Genomic DNA, 21006 nt, shown 5'->3' with positions numbered 1-21006 from the left:
TATGAAGATATTGATTCTGGACTGTGGGTCATAATGTGTCTTATTACCACCGCGTTGCACACACTTAACACTATACAGGCCAATAATAACACAGTTCATTTTACATAATAACTAGAAAGTGAGCTATTTTGTGGAATAGTGCAGTTGATAGCAGTTACCTACACTAGGTGCTGTGTGGTCAAGAAGCAGTGATGTGATTTTTTTCTTGTCATTTTGTTGTTTTGTTTTGTTTTGTTTTTTTGTTTGTTTGTTTTTTGCTTGAATCCACAACCTCAGCCTTATAAATCTCCAGATGATTTTTTCTTTTCCTCCACAGCATGATGGAAGCTTGTTGGAGAGTGCCAGAGCTTCCTTCTCCAACACACCCACAGCGTTAGGAAGCTCCATGGCTTTTGTGTTATTTTCTCTGTTCTGTGTTCTGTTTTTAATTAAAAAATATTAAACTTCCCTATGGTGTGGTCTTTGAAAATGTGCAATGCATTGTTTGAATATGATTACCTCACATATTTTTTTTTGTTTTGTTTTCACAATCAATTAAGGTGGTCATATTTCTCCTGCTGACTTTAGCCATCCATATTTTCCTCTTGTGCCTGTCTTTGGGGAAGCCATACATGCGCACGCCTTTCTCCGAGCGATTGGAGCATCCCCATGCAGCGCAGCATACCATGGTGAAGACTGTATTCAAGGACAGCAGAGAAAACACATGGCTAGATATGCTGATCTATTAGAGTTCTATGCTGCTGTAACGGAATTCATTTTGTTATTAAGTGTATTTGGAAAAACAGAGTATGTGTGTGATTTATTATGTATAATATGTAGAGAGTAAGTTTGGGATAGTTATCAGTGATAGAAATCCATATATTTGCAATGAATTGAAATCAAAATTGTATTTATTTGCCATGGATTACCTGCAAGAACTCTATATTGTGAGTCCAGACTTGTGTAGTTATTTGGGAAATCATAGTCTGCCTCAGTCAAATTTAAAAAAAAAAAAAAAAAAAAAAAAAAAAAAAAAAAAACAAAACTGAAAATATTTATATTTTATTGCTGTCAGCGACTGTACAGGTTTAGTGAAAGTAACAGACTTAAAAGTAATTCACACAAGGAGATATTGATAAGTAAGAGTAGTTAACAAAATGATAGGAGTCCATTTATTTGCTATGATTAGAAATCCAAATTTTATTTATTGGACATGGATTTCCAGACTTATTGTGTTGTCAGTTGGCAAATCAATGTTCGTCACCTGTTAGTCTGCCTCAGTCAAAACTGAGAGATAAAATGAGAAAATATTACGATTTACATTGCTGTAGATGACCATACAGGTTTATTAAATTTAACATAGTTCAAATCAATTAACACAACTATGAAAAAATATTGCACAGCAAAGCATTTATTGATCATGTTTTTACCGATTATCGTATTATTCCTATTGCTTTCTATTGCCCGCCGAGCACTTCCTGGAACTTTTGGGGGCTACATAGACCACGTGATCGGCGAGCGTTTTGAGCTTCCGGTGGCGCCACTCTCTCTCTACAGGCACTCTAGTCAAGGCGAGGCTGGGGCTTGGCTTAACCAATCAACGAAAAGCTGGGGCGGGACTTCGCAAAACTGCGGGTGGGAAAAAAATGACACGAAGTGAGTGGTGCAACTGGGCTGCGGAGGGCAACTAGTAATAAATGAAAATAAATGATATAAATCCCTTGTGTTGATTTCTTATTATGCACTCAAATTTATAATCTATATGCATTTCTTATAATGTGATAATGATTTAATTTAACCATAATAATTTATTATTGAATATGTGTAATTTATTGTGACATTTTCTCAATATTAAAAAAAAATATTATTAAATAATAAACTTTACAAATCAAATTTCTTATTATGCACTCAAACAGTGGCAATGGGTAACTACAAATCCATACTTGCATGTGGAAATACATTACATAGTTGCTCATTTAACATTTCAAAAACAGTAATCCAAGAGTCTTAGTCACATATATGTGTATATGTATAGACAGACAGATAGATAGATAGATAGATAGATAGATTCACTTACACACATACGTACACACACACATAAACATGTACACTTTGCTTATTCTCTATCATAAAGCACCAGTAGATTTTTAAAATTTAGAAAAGTGTAACACTTTATTGAAATACACATAGCAAAGTGTAGCAATCATAGTAAGGCAATATATTTGTCAAATAACCGCAGCTCATCATTCTGCTGTGGCCTTTCCACAGTATTGTATACCTGATAAAAAGCCATTGATTTCTCTGGTAAAATACATTATGTACATCAGCGAGGGTGGCATTCACAGAGTGAAAGAAACTACAGAAAAAAATGCATTTCAACATTTCATCCTTTGAAAAATTATCTACAGTGAGATGATTTGCAAACTTCATTCAAATGTACAATATCCTACATGACTGTAGGGCTGAACCATTAATAAAAAATTTTCAGTTACTATTTTGGCTTCCGATGATTATGAAAACAAGATAATTGAGATAAAATGATTATTGTGCCGCATTCCATTTTGCAGCAATGCTCGTCTTGTCTTGCTGTAAATCCAGTGCTGACCTTTCCTTTGCAGTGGTCGCCCCTCCCTACAAGCCCAAATTCACTCTCAGCCCGGCTGTATATATTTGAAGTTGAACCAATTCCAAAGTTCAAAAATGCACGGTTTCCAAAGTCAGTGAGTAATGCTGTGAAATAACTGGTGTCTCAACACTGACCAAAATAGTTGTAATCATGATTTTGCCATAATTGAGCAGCCCTACATCATAGCTTGGTCTGCAGAGTCTCATCAAGCCCAGTGAGTCAGACAGAGGTTAGACAGAGAGAGGGGGACGAACCGTGATGCTGTGCACTGTACAGCAGGATAATCAAATAATTAATTCCAAGCTGCCAGCACACAAGGAAAACAAAACAAAGGCTTTACAGCAGCACAGTTATTACAGCGGAAATAAAAGTCCATCTTTACCAGCATAAACAAATCATTTAGTTTCCATGCATCTCCTCAACGTCGATGCTAAAACACCTGCATACAGTACAGCGCTGATTTCCTGCTTACTTCAATGCAGATCAGCTTCCTCACCAATGTAAATCTTCATATATTCATAAGTTCATACACAATCAGGCAATATTACTCCATTTGTTATTGGACAGAGAATCAGACTAAATACTAAGGTCTAGCATTCAGACATACAGCAGCTTTGTGAAAAATTCCCTTAAAAATGGGGTAAAAGGTTGATAATATAAGTGGGGTAACAGGAAAAACACAGCTAAGCAGCTCAATGGACCAGTTTCTCCTAAAAGGCAGCAACACCTAAGAGTCACATCCACTGTGGATCACTGGGAGAAATAACATCTGCAAGGACTGACTGATTACAGGCCACAACACTGACTGCTGTGCTTTCAAGTAAACGAATCATGCATTTTTTGAAAGAGGCCTATTATTTATATTTAAGTAAATTCAAACTATGATTGAATTGCATTTCTCGAGGAAATACACTTAAGTGCCCTCTACTGGCCACCAGCTTCTCTTCTGATACTCGAAACAGCCCCCAGATAACGTTAGCCAAAACGTTGTAAAGCTCAAATGTCTTTGCTTCAATGATTCCTGAGTGTGAGGGTGTGGATCTGGTTACAGTGGTCACCATGTACAGTTAACCAGTGGTCCAAAACAGGAAAAAGGAGGAGAGTGGCTGTAATAGTCTGTTCCATCAGGGACGCAGGCATGGTGTGTGTGTATGTGTGTGTGTGTGTGTGTGTGTGTGTGTGTGTGTGTGTGTGTGTGTGTGTGTGGTCTCCCCGCAGAGTCTTTATTCAGCTGTTACCCTGAGGTGAGGGTACACAGTCGGTCTCTGCCATGAGGAGTGTGCCAGGCTGAGCTGAAGGCTGAGGCTCAGGATTTGGTCTGTATCTGCCTGTGGAGCACCTCGGCCTGGGCCTTCAGACTGCGAAACTCCGCCTGGATGAAATCAGTCAGGATCTTCCTCATTTCCATCTGCCAAGACGTTCCAAAGGCACAGAGAATAAATTATAATACTTTAAAACAAACAAAACAAAGTCATGATGAGTACAGATAATGCATTTGTATGCTCACTTGGCTCTTGTTTTCAGCTCGGAGGGACTCGACTAGGTCTTTGACACTGAACGGTTTCCCCACCAGGACTGTGATCCTCTGGGAGAAAGCCACCAGTTGCAGCCGCAGGCAGTCAGAAAGAAAATAAAGTCACAATAAACAAAAGACTAACAAATATTTAAACCACAATTGGCCTAATGTGAGCCATATTTTAAGGATTGCTAAAGTACATTTTTATCATAACATGCATTTTAACAGCTCTGCTGCACACAATATGTTAAAGATTTTTTTTTATTGAGAGAATAGTTTAGTTTGTATCTGGAATCAGTGCTTCACCATAACAATTTTGCTAGTGAAAACACAACTTCTCACATAATAATCTGTCTTATTGAATGCAAATGCATTTTATTGTTACAGCATGAAGTACAAGAAAAGTATTGGGTCATACTTAATCAACCTGTCCAGTTTAAATACTCTATCCATATACTCTAATACACCAAGAGTTAACTTATCAGTTTTGTAAAAGTTGGGGTTTGGATGATATAAGGTTGATACAAAGTTCAAAAGCAAAACTGGGCAGAGCAAATAAATTTCTTATTATGCATTTCAGTGTTCCTACCTTGCCAGTCCGAGGAATGTAGGGCTTCACGTTGGGCAGAACGTCACTCATCCCTGAGAAGGCAGGACACACAGAAGTTGAGCTTTGAGTGTTTAGTGATTCCCCTGCATTCATTCCAACTGCTTGTACTGCTATTTTATATGCATTTGTTTTCATTTTTATTTCATTGTGTGCTCCCACCTTTTATGTCAGATTCTGCTATGAAAAAATTAACTGCATGAAGCAGCATCACACATGGGATGACATGACGTATGGAGCGTGAACTGTATGTCTATGTGGTGGCTCAGGGTTACTCACCCTCATGCCAGAGTGGCAGTATGATGGGGTTGAGGGAGCACTCTGCTATTAGGCGACCCACACCTGAAAGACACATCCATATTGTTTATTGGCATGGCATAGCAAAGGGATTATAGACAAACACTCAATCACTGTAAATGTATTTTCACTAAATTCCCCTTCAATTCAACAGGCAGTATGCTTTCTGTGTGCTGAACATGTTTTGCCACTCTAGATCTCATCTTGTCCAAAACCTTAACCTTCAACCAAAGAGTGAGGAGAAACATATTAGCCTTTTAATTTCAAGTTAAATTCAACTAAGAGGCACAAACACTTAAAAAGATGCAGTGTGTAGCAGCAACACTACTCACTCACCCCACTTCAGCCGTATGAGCTCCCCAGTCATGTTGACTTTGCCTGTTGCATGAGAAATGAGAGGGCTTTTCATTATTATTATCATGATAAAACTAAATTAACTGAAGCAGAGAGAGCGAGAGAAAGAGAGAGAAGAAGGGTAGCGTACCCTCTGGAAAGATATGCACCCATTCTCCCCCATTCAGCTTCTCAAGGATGAAGTCCATGCCCTTCTGGTAAACGCCATCGCCTAAAGGAAATACAGCGTCATCATCATGAGCTGGGAAAAGACAGTCTGTTGCCATTCGGGATGCAACGTTTTAATAATTATGTTCCTAGCTAGAATGGGAAAAAGGTATGGTGTCGTTCATTTTGTTTTCATTGTTGGGTGTTGTGCTGTCATGTAATTTGATTGGCTAAACGGAGAAAAGGTGTTTGAATACACTGCTAACATTAGCTTCTGACTGTAGGGTCTGAACGAATATCTGTTGCTTCACAGCATTGTTAGCCTTGCAGTGTGCCAAGGAAGGCTAGCTGAACAAATGAGATTGATTGGTGTTCAACAGGACGTAATACACACTTACCTCTGCAGACAGGAACACACTTGCCACGGCTGAAAAATCTGGAGTGAAACTCTTTGGTGAAACAGATGTCAGATGCTGCCGGGGTCCTGTCCAGTCACATTTGAGGGATCACACGTCACAGAAAAACAAAACTATATTCCATCACACACTGACTACCATCAGTCTATTCTGTCTATACTCACAACAAAGAAGAGCAAAGTGTCTGTGGCTGACATCTGGAAAACAGTTCAACTCACCACCGCATCTTTTTGAAGTTCCATAAGTGTCTGAGCCTCAGCACCCCTGTCACAGAGACACTGGGTTATCTCACTATTTTCTGATGACAGTTTCTCGGTGAAATCTGTGCTTCTAAAGTGTGTGTCGCTCTCCTTACCCCAGATGTGCGGGTCATCCATGCAGGACTGGTGATTCGACAAAGTGATGAGGGGCGTGTCCGAGGGACGCTGGTCAATAAGGTTCAGTAAGACCTCATGGTTATGAACCGTCAGGTAGTTCATGTACTCTGTGGGAGGAGGGATCGGGAGGGAGAATGGGGGAAAACGTGAGGTAGAGAAAGTGATCGAAAGAACGACTGACAACCTGTGTATGTGAGTGTGTGTGTGTGTGTGGCAACTTACTGGTCCAGAAGTAGGAGTAGGAGCCCACCATGCCCATGACCAGTGAGCTAGAGATCCTCCAGGCCAGAGGAGGGCATTGTGGGAATGGCCATCTCACCTCCAGGGGCATCACAGCACACCACAGACACTACATCCACACACCTCAACCTGGTATGGCCCACACAAAGACATAGAATTTTAGTTGATTCATTCTGATTCAGATTAATTCATTTAAATACATTTTTGTATTATTCCAATTTATCATCATATCTGTTTTGAATGTAAAAAATAGGCCCTACCTGTCACAGACATCTATCATTATAGCATTACAAAGGACCATCGTTTCCAAACAAATACTACTACTAGAAATGAAACTAAATCAACACTAGTCTAGAACATTAATGTTATACAACAACTATGATACGATACAGTATACCTTACTAATTGCTGGGGGCAGGGGTGAAAAAAAAAATCGATACAGCACACTATCACAATATTTCATGTGGCAATACTGTATTGATACATGGACGCCAAGAACTGATATTGTATCGCCAAGAAGTGATGATGGGTTTTTATGACAGAGTTGGTCAGTCTGTCTGCTACCAATCCCATTTTACTGCAGTAAAAATGATCAAAGTGAGATGAACAGAATGAAAACTTTTTCTCATCAGATAAAACAGATGCTGACAGAGTTTTCCCTTGAGGGCATCATTTAGAGCTGAAAAAGGTAAGAATTCACAATACACGTTATTGCAATGGTCAGCATACTGCTAAATGTTTAAAATTATGGTATTGTGACTAAAGTATCATTATAATATTGTAATCTGGTGATTCCCACCCCTACTAAATGCCTGAGGGTTTGCCACCATACACATACTACACAATACAATTACAGTCATACCATAACCCAAACCCATACCCAAAACAGAATGGTAGAGGGAGATCACCAAGCCCTGTGCACCACCAACAATACAGACACATCACCACAATAAATAAATGGCATCATCATCACCACAGCATCATCATTTTGTGGGCAGAGTTCATTGACAAACTTGACTGCTGTAGGCACAAAGACTTCAGATTACATTATATTCGTACTGACATATTTAATATCTTCCCCTGTGGAGTTTAAGGCTTGCGTCCTTCTTATATCCCTCCAATAAGTGACTGGACCCTTCATCACCACATCCTCCTTGACAACCTGCTGCTGTTGTTGTTGTTGGCAGCACTGTGTGGCAACACGTGTAACGCTGGCACATGCGTCAGAAATCATAACAAACCACCCAGGTAGCTCACTTAGCTAACGTTAGCCGCCTAGCTAGCTCCTCACTAAAGTTCACTGACTGCGACAGCTAAGAGACACAGCACCAAAGTAAGAGCAAACATGGAGTATTTTCTAAAGGCAGGCAGACAGAGCAGCCGCAGTCACACAGTTATCCAGGTTTACTGACAGTATCTGCCTGTGTGAGCTCCGAGGCACGACTCTTGTCCTGTCAAACTAGCAAACAGCTGTAGGTTCGCTATCTAGAAAAAAAAAAAAAAAAAAAAAAAACTATTTAATTCTTTTTCTCAAGCAGCTGCGCCACCTCTTTCAACAGGACCTGTGCCTGTTACTTATAATATAACTTTTGAAGCACAGACAAGATTACAAAATCAAAATGTGACAGCAGTCTCACCTTTCTTTCAACTGACAGTCGGCAGTCATTGACCTCGGAACAGAAAGTCGCGCACTGAATTGTGGGTATTGTAGTTTAATTTTTTTTTTTTTTTTTTTAATTAGGCCGTCTAACGTTGCTATTTACCCAAGGGGTCGCTGGCAGTGAGCGTGATTTTTCTGTTCACAGTTATATCAGACTTATGGCTCGTGATTAGTGGCAGCAGGCCGACAGGTTTAATGAAAACGACGTGGTGTTTATGCAGCCGCTTCCGTGTTCAGCAGCACAGGCCTGTGGGTAACGAGGGTCTGAAGTGTGCCAAAGGTGAAGCGGCCCGACACAGCGCCTCAGCACTCTGTTTGATACCGTGCACCGGGACTGTCCTGTTAAATTCTCCCCCAAAACAAAGAACAGAGGCGCTCCTGGTGACTGTGAGGCGGAAAACTATTAAACACGTCTTTGGAAATCGATTTCATAGGACTTTCATTTGGTTTGATGTAGAGAATAATTTCTTTAAAAAATTTGACTGAGATTTCATACTAACAAAGACTGATCATATGTTACTCATGGTTAACGATCCCAAGTTTTCGGCAGATGAATCTTAGATAATTCATTTAATTATTATTTTGGTTAAATCCATAAAATGATTTGGCTTCACAAAATCACTCTCCTTTAACTTTTTTTTTTTTTTTTTTTTTTTTTTTAATGATTACGATTTGAAAACATATTTGATTACTATTGAAAATTCGAAGCTCAGAAATCACAAATTGGCAAAAATTATTAAATTACTTCAACATTTCAGATTTACTCCAAGAAGCAGACCCTGAATTTTTTTTCTTTCTTTCTTTTCCCTTCATGTTATTATTTTTTTGTTCATTGTAATTCATTGTAATTTATGTTTATATTATTTTTATTCTGAAGTATATTTACAGAATCTTTTCTAATAAAAAAAACAACATGTATAGCCTAATTTGTGAGGAGTAAAAGGAGTGGAAAGTCACTTTTATGTATGTAAGTATGTAACTATTTATTTATTTATTTATTTATGTAATACAGAGATTCTGCTGTCATATAGCACAGCATCTCTCTGAGAGAAATATCAAAGCAGTGCACAACTAAAACAGCAGTGGGCACATGCATACACACACACGCACACACACACACACACACACACACACACACACACACACACACACACATCACATAGCTTTTGTTATATTCAGATTAGAAGGAGCCTCTGTATAAACCGGCCAGCTGATTTTCTCTTTGCAGTGGCAGAGCAGAAACTTAATATTTTTGCTGGCCTGGTCACTCTGTCCTGACTGCAGGTCGCTCCACTGACTGTAACACTGGACACTCACACCGTTCACTTGATAAATAACATTTTAATCAAACATATATATGTAAACTCAAACATATATATATAAACTATATATAAACTCTCCTCATACATTTACACAGGCTATTAGGCCAAGGCCATGTTAACAAAAAAAGCAAAATTCTTGATCATCTATATTAAATTTCAACATTTTATTATTTGGTAGATTGCAAGTATTACAAATATTTACAAACACTTAAGCAACAAAAAAAAAGCTGCAGGTTCACAAATAATAACTGATAAACAAAGACAGCAACAGCTTGGCTCTCTTCAGGCACACTTGGATCAGGGAGTTTGATTAAAAAGTCTTTATTTCACAGGCAGTTTAAGTTAAAAGATGCAGATTTTTGTTTTTCCTGAGCACCAATGATTTTTGCTGGACTCTATTAACGTCACCCCTCTGACCACTCGACACGTCATCCTGTTCCCTCACAACAATAAATGTCACGGTGAAACCCCTCTCCAAAATTAAATTTAAAAAATATGTTTTAAGTATGCATGCCTTTTGAAAAAAAAAAAGTCTTTATTCACATTCATTAGTATCAAAGATGAAAGACTGTGACAGAAGAGCACAACCAGGCCTGTGTTGTACCAGATATCAGGTACAGATGTGATAATTCAGCCCATATCAGCAGCCTGACATGTGACTGAACAGACACACAACACAGTGACAGTGGGTTGAGTCAGGCTGACACACTGCATCGTTGAGTACTTGCACCGGGGCTGTGGTGATAGTAAATATATGACATAGGTGGTTATATTACTGAGAAATAATCTATGTATTTCAGTGGCTCTTTGGTGGACAGGCGAGTATACCCGTGTTTACCCTGCACTCCACCACTGGCTTTCACAAACTGGGTGCGAGCCAGTTCAGTCCTTTTAACGCCACCTCGAACCCCAGGAAACAGGCCTGAGATGGAAACGAGAAAATATCTGCGTTATTACCAGTGCAAAATCAAAGGTATGATTCAGTCACTTGGGTGAATAAATTACAGTAATAGTTCATGTTTTTACCCATATGGTGGTATGAGGGTCATAGATCCTCCGAGTTTGACCCTTCAGCTCCTCCCCGGTTGTGAGGACACGTGCTTTGCCGGGACCTTTGTTTGAAATTCGGTATCGACGCTCTTGCCCAGCCCTCTTATTTGCTGGATGGTGGGACTACTTTGTCTCGGCATCACTACACAACCGCTTTCACGACCAGGTGTGTTAATACATACAACATACGGTGCAGAGTGGAGCTGTTGCGTAGTGATACAGAGACAAAGTAGTTCCACCAGTTTGTAAGCTAGAGGGGTGGGAAAGAGCGTCGATGATGAACTCAATACAAACGTGTGTTGTTGTGTATCCATCAAAAACATTTTTTTCAGCTGTGGGTCACCGCTCAAAATCCTGTTGTTTGCTGGGCCAGATCCACCTCATTCACTCTGGAGAAGAACAGTCCCAGCAAAAAGCTTGTTCTGGCAACGGGTTAGGAGCTGACGGGTAAAACTTGGAGTAGCATGTACCACTATATGGGTAAGAACCCAGACAGTCAATTTAAGTTTGTATAATGATGCTGCCGGCTTATAGTTTTCACTTTGTAATATTAATGTAAAATATTACCGCATTGGCAGGGAAGGCACGTAGAAAGACAGCATTGAATCCCTTATATAGTCCTTTAGGTCCTTCCTCTCGAAGCACCATTCTTAGGACATCGACCAGACCTCTGTACTTTCCATCTGCAGCTATACACACACACACACACACACACACACACACACACAAAGGCATACAGTGGCAAAGAAGGTAAAAGAGGAGAATGAGAGAGAGTGAAATATTGCATGACAGCCCTGCTCTTTCTATGTATGTATCAAGTTTTCATCACTAGAGGGCAGCACTGAGCTTTTGGGGGTGATTTTGATTTTTTGCTGTCTGTCAGTCTGCCTCTGGACCCCAGTGTGGTGCCAGTTTTAAGAGCTATAGAGCTGAGTGTTTAGTGGAATCTCATGATGTGAGGCATGAATATATGTATATATCGGCCATAACATACAGGCCATATTATATTTGCATTGTAATCACAGAGTTGTTTAAAAATTCTGCACTGTAAAAGTTTCTCTGATTGCACCACTGAAAACAGAAAAATATTCATCTTTAGGATAATATTCACTCATCATACTATCAAACAGGTTAACATACAAGAGGATTTTTCATCAGCATACAAGTTGCACCAGTTGCGTGAATACTTTTTTCCTGCTGAATGATGAAATCATGAGGTGATTTTTCCATTCCCCGTCTATTTTTAAGAAATCTGGGCAAGGTAACTATGTGAAAGTCTGCACCTGTGCACCTGTTTTTCCTGTTGTATTCTTTACATACTGTTTCCTGACCTGTCTGGAAGTTGGATTTGAGGACATCAGGTGGAAGAGCGATCGTCCAGTTCAAGATTCCCGCTATCCCACCCGCAAGGAGGATCTTGGGAGTGCTGAGCTCGGAAACACTGACACACAAAGAAACACACACAGCAGGTAATGTCAGAGGTGTTTTCTAGCATCCAGCAGCTGTCATTACTTTATAGACTTTATACGTTTTCAGAATGACCATGGTGACTGACCTTTGCCCCTCAGGCGTCAAGAAGTTCTTGAGGTATTCATATGTGAGGAAGTACAGGCCGTTAGAAGGCACATCTGAGACAGAGAGAAACACTGTGAGTCCACACACACACACACACACACACACACACACTGACCTTTGGATTCAAGAACTATGGAAACAATCACCTACAAACAAATAAAAGCTAAAAGACAGTGTTCCTCTGCCAAATGACATGTTATGTAATTCTCTTAGAAATTAAGACAGTACACACACACACACACACCCACACACACTCACACAGACAGACAACAGTTACCTCTGATAAGAGTAAGTACAGTCCCTTTGTAGACGCTACGGATGCCCTGTTCCTTATAGAGCCTTGTAGCACAGTCAAGAGGACCTGCGTACCTCGACTGGCCACTGCTAGCCTGCACCTGGAAAACACACACACACACACACACATACATTCAGTGAGAATGAGAGAAACGATCAAGTTGAAAAGCACACACACAATAAACACATTAATTGGTAAACCATGCAACCTGAATTTTGAATGTATGAACACTTACACATTGCTACAACCTCTTTGAAATACAGTGAATCACACACACACATACACACACACGTTACCTGCAGTAAACATTTGATCCTTTCTCCTGGAGCCACTATCACTGTGGTGAAGACCCCTGCCAGACAGCCAGACAGGAATATTTGAGTGTGCCTGAATAGAATAGAATAGAATAGAATAGAATAGAATAGAATAGAATAGAATGCAAATTTCACTAAATTAAATTACATTTTGTACAGTAAGAACGGTCACTTTACCATTTATTTTTCTCCTTTAAAGAAGCTACATTTTAACTGTAATAAATCATTGCCACACTAATTTTAGACATCACTATTCATTCATTCATTCATCTTCTAAACCGCTTATCCTCACTAGGGTCGCGGGGGGGTGCTGGAGCCTATCCCAGCGCACATAGGGCGAAGGCAGTGAAACACTCTGGACAGGTCGCCAGTCCATCGCAGGGCAGACAGACAAACACTGACATTCACACACACACTCACACCTAGGGGCAATTTAGCGTGTCCAATTCACCTGACCTGCATGTCTTTGGACGGTGGGAGGAAACCGGAGTGCCCGGAGGAAACCCACGCAGACACGGGGAGAACATGCAAACTCCACACAGAAAGGACCTTGGGTAGGAATCGAACCCAGGACCTTCTTATTGTGAGGCGACAGCGCTAACCACTGCACCACCGTGCCGCCCTCAGACGTCACTATAATTACCATAATCAGACGAGACAACTGCCGAGAGCCATTTCACCAAGGTGTCACAATCAATCTGACAACAATATATGGATGTTTAAAACTGCTGCACATGGCACTCTTAAGATGGGAAGCAGAGAGGGTCAAAAAAGAGAGGAGGTGGGAGTAGAGGTGGTGTCAGGGTGATGCAGGGAGAGGGGTGGAGAGAGGGTGTGATGGGTCAAATTAGGGGTGGGGAGGGGGAAAACCAATGATAGCAGAGGGGACGGCTGCACTTATATATAGGACTCGTGTTCCAGTTATTCCAAACACACTGTAACAGAAACTCTCATACTCACTCACACACACACACACACACACACACACACACACACACATGAGCAAAACATACACAGGACACGGGCATAGTGTACAGCCAAACAAATGAGTAAACACGTGAGAATCGCCTGTGTGTGAGAGAGAGACAGACAGGATGAATGAGAGACTCAGAATGTGTGTGTGTGTGTGTGTGTGTTTGTGTGTGTGTGTGTGATTTTACTAACGTGAGACGTTTGCCGTTTTCTGCCTGTTGGAGCTGTTTTCCCAGACTGAAGCCAAAGAAACTGATGGCCATCATAGGAGCCACACCTGCCAGGGGGGCCCCCATACCTTTGTACAGGCCAAGGACACCCTGCCATAACACACACACACACACACACACACACAGAGGACATGGAAACGTAATTGCAGGATTTACCAAATTGCTTTGGAAGTCTTAGATGTCACACCAGCACTCTATAGGTCATGTAACAAGAAGTGAGGGTGTGTGTGGGTGGGTGTGTGTGTGTGTGTGTGTGTATTTTCACCTCTCTGGAGACTGTCTTGCGGATGCAGTCGTACGTTCCCGTGTAGAGGACATACTGGCTACAGGAGGCTTTAGGCTGCGTCTGTAACCTCACCTGCATTAAAGGGGTTAAAAGAAGTTGTTAAAAAATTGGCGCAAACACACACACACACACACACACACACACACACACACACACACACACACACACAAACACATACACACATATACATACATACAGCTCATGCTTTTAGGAGGGGAGTTATGCTCTAACGGAGCTATATGATAACAAGGAAACACCCACTGATGTCTGTTTCTCTGTGTTACTGATAAACACCAGAGACAGTTGTTCTCAGTGCTGGGTGGTGGTGAATTTCATTGTGCAGACAGATCCAGTCTAACATGAACCAGAACTAGTGGTGAACTAGCAGACCTAACTTGGTTGTGCTAGGAAAATTCACTTTGGCGGTACATGGTCTGAAAAGTTTGGAAACCTCTGAGGATGCGTGCTGAGAACTATAGCTACGGTTATCTTAATTCTTTAATATTCTGTTTATGTACAACACAATGGCCAGTTACTTGCAATACTACATCATTGTAAAAGGGCAAATAACAAAATGACAGCAGCTTCAAACATGATGATGCTTCAAGGACAGGTTGTGTTTTGAGGCAAAGGACATGGATAATTTTCTAATTAATTCATATCAACACTATTTAAAAAAAAAACAAAAAAAAAAAAACATAAGTTAGAATAAGAAATTTAGATGAATTACTCTTGCATAAAACATATAGGCATTAGCTTAACAAAGGGTCTGTGTATAATGCATAAACTTGTCTTGAATTACATACTAGTCTAAATGAATACTGTTCTTAATAATCCATAATGTAATTATTTGATACCTTATTGGTGGCTGTTTGGCTTATGATGAGCACTGACCGGTGGCCGCAGTTTACCAACTATTTATTTACCACTCTATCACAAGTCATGAAACACAAACCACTGTTTTACACAATGTAGATTACAAACATTGCTAATATACATATATACAGATAGATATGTATAGTTATATTTCTTCACCTAGGTTATCCATACTGGTCATATTTCCTGCTTGTATTGCTCAAAGATGTTGCCTAACCCCTGATGATCCCACAGGATTACAGTACAGGAGATCAAGCCCATATAAAAGAAGTGGAGATGAACCGTGGCACCTTGCTGCCCAGTGCAGGCCCACTGAGAGGAGCAGCAACTGCACGCTGGAAATGGTACGGAATATTTGGCTATAAATAGAAACGTTGTCGTAATGACCCCTCCACCTCCAAACTTTTCAAGAGCTGCAGAACTATGTCCTTTAACTCTGCACATCCTCAACCCCCCCTCGTCCTCTTCAGTTCTCATGAAATGTTGATCTTTCAAAACTGGTTGTGAGTAGCTCATATTCAGGCATTGGTGTGTGTGTGTGAGTGTGTGTGTGTGTGTGTGTGTTGTACCTCCTGTACTACCTAGCATGTAGTAAACAAGGTATGTAGTGTTAAGAAGGGCAATAAACCATAAACTCACAGCCTCATAAACACTGAAGCTAAAAAGAAAACTATATTTTGTCTATTAAAATGACTTTATTGTATCTTGAGGCAGGTGATTAAACATGAAACACACTGGTTTTGTGTATAAGATCCTTTTTAATAGGATTGAAATGTTTCCTTTAATTAGGTGTACTTGTTCACCTTTTTTTTCATTTGTTAACTGCGATATAGAGGACAATGCAGTGGGTTGGGTGGGTTGATTATAAATTTTGAGTGAGGTTGTTGGGACTCACGAGGACTTCAGTGTCATTGGACACTGGAGTGTGCCGACATCCTCCCCTTTCTCAGAAAGTCTTCCCCTCCAACCCTCTCTCCCTCTCTCTCTCTCTCTCTCTCTCTCTCTCTCTCTCTCCCCCTCATTGTGTCTCACTCTGCTGCTCTGTCAAGAACAATGAAACACCTTGGACTGTGACAGCAGGTCAAATTCATAAAGGATAGTGTCGGTGGAAACAAACTGTAATGATTAGGGTTTGAGATACATTATTGAACTTATCATCTTGCAGAGAATAAACTTAGATGATTAAGTTGTAGTGTCACTGAGAACCAAAAGGTCCCACAGGAGGGAGAAATCCAAATAACATTTCAGTGTGAAACCTTGTGTGAGGCAAATCAGAGTTCAGTGAAATTTATACAAGATTATACAAGAACTGTCACTGACACATCCTTCTAATCTTTTGTGTTATCAGTTCAGTGCAGGAACATAAACACTGACTATATTAAGGGTCATGAAATACTAACAGGCTAAGAGTCATGCTCCACTGTTGTGACTTCAAAATGCTAAATGACATCAAAAGTGCTAATGTGAGCATCCAGTAGCTTTCTATGAGATTTATCTGCAAAGTGTCTCTAGCCAAGTTTGAAAATGCCAAAGTCTTCACCTTTCTGGCCTAGATATAAAGAAAATCCTTCCTAAAAAATATGTCTGTGCATATTCTCATTCGTCCAGGCCATAGGTACGTCATGGAAATTGAATCAGGTCACCTGGACTTAGTTTTATGTCTAGAAGACGTTTCGCCCCTTATCCAAGTGGTTTCATCAGTTCATGCTGTTCATTAGACTAGAATGGTAGTGTAACTGGTGGGGAGCTCAGGTATTTAACCTCAGTGGGTGTGTGTCTGATGTTGCTGGCCCATGAACCCCAGGGTGGGGCTCGTCAGAGTCGTATGAAGCCAATTGTGAATGGCCTTGCCCTTTTGAGGCTGAGTTGTTGAATTTCCTTGGCAGAGATGAAAGGACAATATTGTAAATGGAAGATAGCTGGTGGAGTAAACCCCCACTTTCAAATAAAAAAAAAGGGGTAAAAGAAGCCATCTATGTCAAGATGGAAAAACCTGTCTTAACCGAGGAGGAGGTTTACACCACCAGCTATCTTCATATAACTAAGTCCAGTTGACCTGATTCAATTTCCATGAGATTCCTAAAAAAAAAAAAAAAAAAAAAAAAAAAAAATAGCATGGTAAAATTAATGTGTAGGCCCAAATCACAATTGGCTTTTGTAAGGTATGCATAAAGTCAGTCCTAGTGATACATACAATACAATACAAGTGTGTGAATGGTGATGTATGACAGCCTCAGTGGACAGACTCACTACACCTGAAAGAGTGCCCAAATGCCCACACTGCATTAAATATAAAATGCTATTATATGGAAACCGGTAAGTATTTGTGCAGTTTTACAGCAGGTAGTTCCCTACCAAAATATAATATAATAATGACATTACTATATTGCTATGGGCAGTCATAGTATGTACTATTTATGGTATATACCTATGATTTTTGTCATGGTGATGTTATCATAGTTGATGATATTTTTACATCTCTTTTGTTATCATTGTAACCTTCCTATGATATTCTAATAGGGACTCATTTTGCACTGATATTTGTAACAGTCATCTAAAATCATTAAACTATAGGATAGTTTACTAGTTTATGGTTTAGATAGTTTACTAGATAGTTTACAGCTTTTTTGCTGTTGTGCTATAGCCTACTACCAGTACTACTGTTACTCTACACACACGCACACACACACACACACACACACACACACACAAACAACCTTATCCATGTTATCTTCTAGCAGATTGACCGATGTGTAGGTGGAAACCTGGACTTCCAACTTAAAGCTGATTTCACACTAATCTCCTCTACAGCCACAGCTAATCGCCATCTCAAACCAACAGCATGAAGCCCTCACGTCCACTTTTGACTTCAGCGACTGTGTGTACTCAGAAAAAAAAAAAACTGAACCTTAGCGATCTAATCAACATTTTTACCAAAATGTTTTGTTCAAATTCAAGTTTATTTAGAGCCCCAAATAACTGATCACAGTCTCAAAGGGTTTTACAGGCCGGCAAGTTCACAACAAACAGGACAACACCCCCTGACTTAATCCTCAGAGTGAACAAGAAAAAAAACTCCCCAACTAATCCAGAGGTGGAACAGGGACAAATGGAAGAAATCTTGAGAAGGGCCATAGATAGAGGAGACCCCATTCCTGGGCTCACACAGACAGAGGAAAATGGATTAGTGACACAGAAAATAACACTGTCGAGACTGAAAGTAGATAGGAAAGTGAGAAAGACAGAAACTTTGAAAGACATCGAAACTGTCAGTGGCCGAAACTATGTCAGGAGAGTCTATTGGCAATTGCAATTGTCAAATCAAAATTATATTACCCATAAGTTAAAGAAAACGGATAACTGTTAACTTTGGTGAGATGTTTATGATGTTTATGAGCAGACTGGCCAATAGCTGGTATTTCAGTCATTTGTCACTCTTGGAAGTGTAGTTTCAGTACAATGAAAACAACTGAAGCCTGACTGACACACTTTAAACAAACAGATTGTTGGAGGACATATGGTCTAGAAGCTGAGCAGCTACAATTTTTTTGAAGTATTTTTTGAGACAAACCAGAGATTTGAGATCAGCCTGTATTCATTTAAGGCTTCAGGGTCAAGGCTATGTTTTCTAAGCAGGAGCTTGAACATGGCCATTTTTAAAAGTGGAGGATAAAACGCCAGATTTAAGTGGAAAATTGAGAAGACTGAGCATTGTTGGGTAAAGAACAGGGAAGAGCTCTCTGCCAAGTTTAACAGGGAGGGGGTCAAGCAGGCAAGAGGCTGGTGCATCAGTTGGGAAAAGCATCTAAGGAGTTAGAGGGTGCACATCCCGATGCATCTTTAGAGCAGTAAGGGAGAACATGCGGGTCATCAGAAAAGAGCTAGACTGAGGGGGTGATTCTGGATTAAAGTGTCAAAATGAACCTCGGATTACTTCTGTTAAAGTTAATAATCCTCAAGTAATGGGCGGATTTGGCTGTGGAGAGGGCGGCCTCATAATCTATCAGACCAGCCAGTCAAGCGAGGCGGAAGACCGCGAGTGGAGCGCCGGTTTCTCTCTATTCTGCACACTTTCTCAAGAGCACGGCATCATTATTAAAACTAGGTGTTGACTGTTTACGCATATTTTAAAGTTACTTGTGCCACCATATCCACTGCATTACGGAAGGTAGATTGTACAGTGCCTGTCAAGTCATTCAAAGACCCAACCAAGCAGTGGTGGAGGCATTCATGTGACGACAGCTATGAGCCGCGGCGGAGGGGACTAGTGGGAACGGGAGCGATACCTAGAAAGTCAGCTTACAAGTAGCCTACTATCAGGAAACAGCAAAAGTAGAAATGCTGAAGAGCCATATCAAATGATAGACCTACAATAAGATCACTCTAAAGTCGCTGTAACTCGCAGTAGGGATTTTTATTGCAGGAAAATAAGAAATAGTGAAAACAAGCATCACTGAGGATAATGAAAACGGGCTGTGTAGGCACACTGGCACCTGAAACAGATCCTAAACCGATCCAGTGTATATTTTAGCCATGTGTTTGGAACCGTCACCTTGATTGTGTCCAGAGGGTGTCCGGCCAGCAGCAGACAGGCTCCGCCGACTCCTCCTGCCACGAAGTTCTTGAGCGGAGAAACCCTTTCACTGGCGAGCTGCCCTTCTGCCATCCTCTGCTCTGCCCGTCTGCTCCACACTGCACCTCACATTAAGCTGACAGGGCGCACACACGCACACAAACAGACACAGACAACACTCTTCTGTCTCACTCCACAGGCTTTCTGCTGACTGTCTGTCTGCTGCCACGTCACTGGACCTTGCCCCTCACTCAGCCGAGAGCGTCTCTGCGGAACGAAGAACTGATTATACATCCACTATAATGTTGCTACACGGACTTGCTGTGTGTGTGTGTGTGTGTGTGTGTGTGTGTGTGTGTGTGTGTGTGTGTGTGTGTGTGTGTGTGTGTGTGGTTCTCTAGAGAGTTGATAGGGAGTTTGTCGAACTTAACGGGACTTCTCTTTTGATGTCGCTATAATATTGCTATGATATTATTATTACTTGGCGCATTTTATAACGCCTAATCATCACATAATATGACTATGACATTTCCACAAGTAGGCCTATTCTATAAGACCGCTAACTTAATGGGCCAGTTGTTTTTAAAGAGGGTTTTGGTGACCCTCAAATGTCTTAATTTCGATAGGCCTATAATTTGATTCATTGGAAGTTGTTATGACACACAAAAAAATGATGAGTGATTATTTTAACATGCTCTTTTAACGCCATTACATAGAATCTATTTGTCAGGGTTCAGTTATAACATCAAAACGATTTATTGTTGCTCAACACAAATCCAAAACATCCTTTCATTTCAAGGTCCCAGAGGAAAATTTTTCATCTCTCTCTCTCTCTCTCTCTCTCTCTCTCTCTCTCTCTCTCTCTCTCTCTCTCTCTCTCTCACTCTCTCTCAAGTTTATGGAAACACCGCTGTCCGTGGTGCTGAAACTCCCCACTCCCTGTTTGAGACACGTGTCTTTTTGGCAGGCTTCATTCCTCTCATTAGGAAACTGACTGCCTGTGTTAAAATGTGTTGCCTTGACATGTTTAGATTGAAGTTTGTGTTCACAGTGCTTTTTTGGAGTCGAGCGGGGCTTTGATCACTAGATGGCGATAGAGGAACGGATTCCACACTGACTTCAACACTCACTGAGAGTTTGAGGTTTTAAATAATTTGTTTATTTGTTTGTTTTCTTGGAAAGGCCCACCATGACTTAGTTTACCCAACCTCTTATTTAGAGAAAGTTCACTGACATTTTGCCACCACAGTAAACTCTGAGTATACTGAATATTCAGACATTATAATTATAACAC

General features: G+C 40.6%; 2 protein-coding genes across 2 annotated transcripts; both read right to left on the bottom strand.

Moving 5' to 3' along the window:
• Nucleotides 1–2115: 2115 nt before the first annotated feature.
• On the bottom strand, nt 2116–8415 carry tafazzin (tafazzin, phospholipid-lysophospholipid transacylase). The gene is made up of 11 exons (XM_030056116.1): nt 8197–8415; nt 6542–6688; nt 6298–6426; nt 6161–6206; nt 5925–6010; nt 5510–5590; nt 5362–5403; nt 5008–5070; nt 4711–4763; nt 4113–4190; nt 2116–4013 (listed from the first exon to the last, which is right to left on the bottom strand). The coding sequence occupies exons 2-11, from the start codon at nt 6648–6650 to the stop codon at nt 3912–3914; spliced, it is 789 nt and encodes a 262-aa protein (XP_029911976.1). The 5' UTR covers nt 6651–6688; nt 8197–8415; the 3' UTR covers nt 2116–3911.
• Nucleotides 8416–10129: 1714 nt separating this feature from the next.
• LOC115362255 (mitochondrial carnitine/acylcarnitine carrier protein) lies at nt 10130–19819 on the bottom strand. The gene is made up of 9 exons (XM_030056113.1): nt 19692–19819; nt 14243–14335; nt 13940–14067; nt 12758–12848; nt 12444–12561; nt 12147–12219; nt 11923–12032; nt 11159–11280; nt 10130–10463 (listed from the first exon to the last, which is right to left on the bottom strand). The coding sequence occupies exons 1-9, from the start codon at nt 19803–19805 to the stop codon at nt 10401–10403; spliced, it is 912 nt and encodes a 303-aa protein (XP_029911973.1). The 5' UTR covers nt 19806–19819; the 3' UTR covers nt 10130–10400.
• Between the last annotated feature and the right edge of the window lie 1187 nt (nt 19820–21006).

The sequence above is a fragment of the Myripristis murdjan genome, chromosome 7 (genome assembly GCF_902150065.1).
Source record: "Myripristis murdjan chromosome 7, fMyrMur1.1, whole genome shotgun sequence".
NCBI lineage: Eukaryota > Metazoa > Chordata > Actinopteri > Holocentriformes > Holocentridae > Myripristis > Myripristis murdjan.
Note: the sequence above shows the minus strand (reverse complement) of the source record. Positions and strands in the feature narration are given on the sequence as shown.